Source organism: Rutidosis leptorrhynchoides, chromosome 1 (assembly GCF_046630445.1).
Source record: "Rutidosis leptorrhynchoides isolate AG116_Rl617_1_P2 chromosome 1, CSIRO_AGI_Rlap_v1, whole genome shotgun sequence".
Taxonomy (NCBI): domain Eukaryota; kingdom Viridiplantae; phylum Streptophyta; class Magnoliopsida; order Asterales; family Asteraceae; genus Rutidosis; species Rutidosis leptorrhynchoides.
In genome coordinates, this window is record NC_092333.1 from 569,392,098 (window position 1) to 569,394,988 (window position 2,891).

At 37.0% G+C, this 2,891-nt stretch overlaps 1 protein-coding gene across 1 annotated transcript; it reads left to right on the forward strand.

Moving 5' to 3' along the window:
• The first annotated feature begins 427 nt into the window (after window positions 1–427).
• Window positions 428–1,991, forward strand: LOC139881788 (uncharacterized). Its single transcript, XM_071866200.1, has one exon. The coding sequence runs from the start codon at window positions 446–448 to the stop codon at window positions 1,982–1,984; it is 1,539 nt and encodes a 512-aa protein (XP_071722301.1). The 5' UTR covers window positions 428–445; the 3' UTR covers window positions 1,985–1,991.
• Window positions 1,992–2,891: the final 900 nt, after the last annotated feature.

A 2,891-nucleotide genomic window follows, 5' to 3' on the forward strand; every position in this document is an offset into this window, starting at 1 on the left:
TCAGACTCGAAATAATTTTATGAACAAAACGATACCGACTACGTTCGAAACAGACACTTTTTAAAAAACGCTAAACACAACGACAACCCGTATTTTCTTGCTCGCCAGGAGTTAAATTTTTTCGCCAGCACCGTCAGGCTCGAAATAATTTTATCAACAAAAATAAACTAACTATGTTTGAACCGAACATATTTTAAAAAACACTAAAGACGACGACACCAACAATAACGCATAACACACGGGCCGTTTTTTTTCTGTCAATAAAACTGCGTTAAATATGAATACGCGGACCGAAAGACCCCGCTGCATCGCGCGGGCTGAACCTAACTAGTTTTAAACCATTATTTGTGCCTAATGTTGTTTATGTTATTTTATGGAAAATATTAACCTGCTTGCTTCTTCTACAGCAAACAGAAACAAATTAGAGCCTTCACTCACAATCTAAATGCTAAAATCAGTAGCTCATCACCCAAGTATTCAGATCCTCAAATCATTAAACTTCTTCCGACCACTTTCATCATCATTTTCAACTGCAATTAGAAGCAAATACCACAACTATTATCTCAGAAAACGAAGAAAATGGCCACACCCTGTTTACAAATCTCGTTGGCACCAAAAACTCACCCACCAACACGCAATGCAACATCTTCAAACATCAACTTTACAAATCAATCCCCTTACTTCACTTATCAATTCGTTTAATTTATACAATTCCACCCCCACCCCAAATTCCTATCATTTCATCCTCAAAACCCTAATTAAAACCCCATTACAATCCCACCACATTCACTCAGTCCTCAACCATCTCCAAAAGTTTGAAACTTTCGAAACACCCGAATCGATTTTTATCGATTTGATCGAGTTTTACGGCACCAACGGTATGTTTCAAGAAGCTGTTGATTTGTTTTTTAGGTTACCTGATTTTAGGTGTGTGGCTACTGTTGATTCCTTTAACTGTTTGCTTTCGGTTTTGTGTAAGCGAAAAGAGGGGTTTCGAGCTGTGCCGCAGGTTTTGTTGAAAATTAGGTTGATGAATGTGCGCGTTGAGGGTTCGAGTTTTGCGATATTGATTAAAGCGCTTTGTAGGTTCAAGAAGCCCCTAAATGCGATTGGGTTGTTGTATCATATGGTTGATGATGAGATTGAGATTGATCAGAGGTGTTTTTCGTTGATTTTGTCGATGTTATGTCGGGTAAATGATGTGGCATGTGATGAGGTTTTGAGATTGTTTGAAGAAATGAAGAAATTAGGGTTTTGTGTTGGCATGTCAGATTGGGAGAATGTGATTCGGTGTTTGGTTAAACGAGAGAAGGGTATGAAAGCGTTGGAGGCGTTTAGGAGGATGAAATCGGATGGTTTTAAAGGTGACGTTATTAGTTACACAATGGTTTTGGATGGAGTGATTTTGGAAGGGGAGTACAAGTGTGCAGACCACCTGTTCGATGAAATGCTTGTGTTGGGTTTGGTTCCGGATGTTAGTACTTATAATGTTTACTTGAATGGTTTGTGTAAACAGCAAAAATTTGGTGATGCGATTACGATGCTTTCTGTTATGGAGGAACTTGGATGCAAAGCTAATATAAGTTCTTATAATATAGTACTGAGTGCAGTATATGAGGGTGGGGAAATTGGTATGGCGAGTGACGTTTTAAAAGATGTGAGAGCGAAGGGTTTTGAGTTGAACTTGCGAACGTATGAGATAATGATGTGTAGGATGCTTAAGGAAAATGATGTTTCGAAAGCTTTAAATCTTTTGGATGAGATGGTGCATAGAAGATTAATACCTCAGCCTTCGACGTTTGATGAAATTATTTGTGAGTTGTGTGAGAAAGAATTTGTTTCGAAAGCCTTAAACTTGATGACTGAAATGCTCGGTAAGAATGTATTGCCTGGATATAGATCATGGGAAGCATTGATTAGTGGATTTCGAATTAAAAGTGATATTAAAGAGATTGATTTATGTTTTTTTTTGCTAAAAAGCTAGCAACATAACAAGCTTCTGTATACATTCTATATTGTATATATTTTTAATATGATGAATTGTATTTTTTATGTTTGATACATTAGGTTTGATAGTTTCCTTTAGCTTAACTGCCATGGTTTGTTCATTTGTTTCAGTTTTGAGAGGTGAGAAAAAGAGATTATGTGTCCTTGAAATGTGAATATGGTAATTATTTAGTTCAAAATGGTTGTTGTTGTCGACGTTCAGTTTACAAAAAACCATAATTTTAGATTTTGATGAGTTAAGTGGTTCATCGTTTAGGACTTATATCAGCCATAATTTAACGTTTGTTTGGGGCTTATTATTATGCCTATGACTTAAGAGTATTAGTTAAGCATTAACCACAGACACGTCCTCTCTTCATCTGTTGTTAACTTGTTTTATGGTATTATATGGTATTGTGCATTACTGACTTGCCAATTTCTATGACCAAATCGATCAAGCCAACGCTAAGGAAAGAATTTTGTGTTGGAACATGCTCAATAATACTCCAATATTAATATAAATTGGATTGAATTAATATAAAGGAAATTGATAGCGTACCAAATATCTCAGTCACATTATTGATATTACGGAGGTATTTTACGAAGATATTGGACCACGAAGATGTCACGATAACCAAGGCCGAAGGCCTGGAAGTAGTCACGAGATTGCATATGTTAAAGAGATATGGAAGATATTCCCTCCAAACAGTGGGTGGCGCTTCCTACATAATAGAGGAAAACATCTACCTTGCTTTCTCAACTATTGTAGCTCCGCCACTCCACTAAGGGAAAGTCCACCAACACATTGATAACCATCTTGGAACTTGATCAATGCATTGTGACCAGGGATACGCTTCTTGGTCCGGCTATAAAAAGGGAAACACAATCCCTGAATGGGACATGCT

What these genes read in the sequence shown, in the direction of transcription:
- LOC139881788 (XM_071866200.1), top strand. Translation starts at nt 446, where the DNA reads ATGCTAAAATCAGTAGCTCATCACCCAAGTATTCAGATCCTCAAATCA.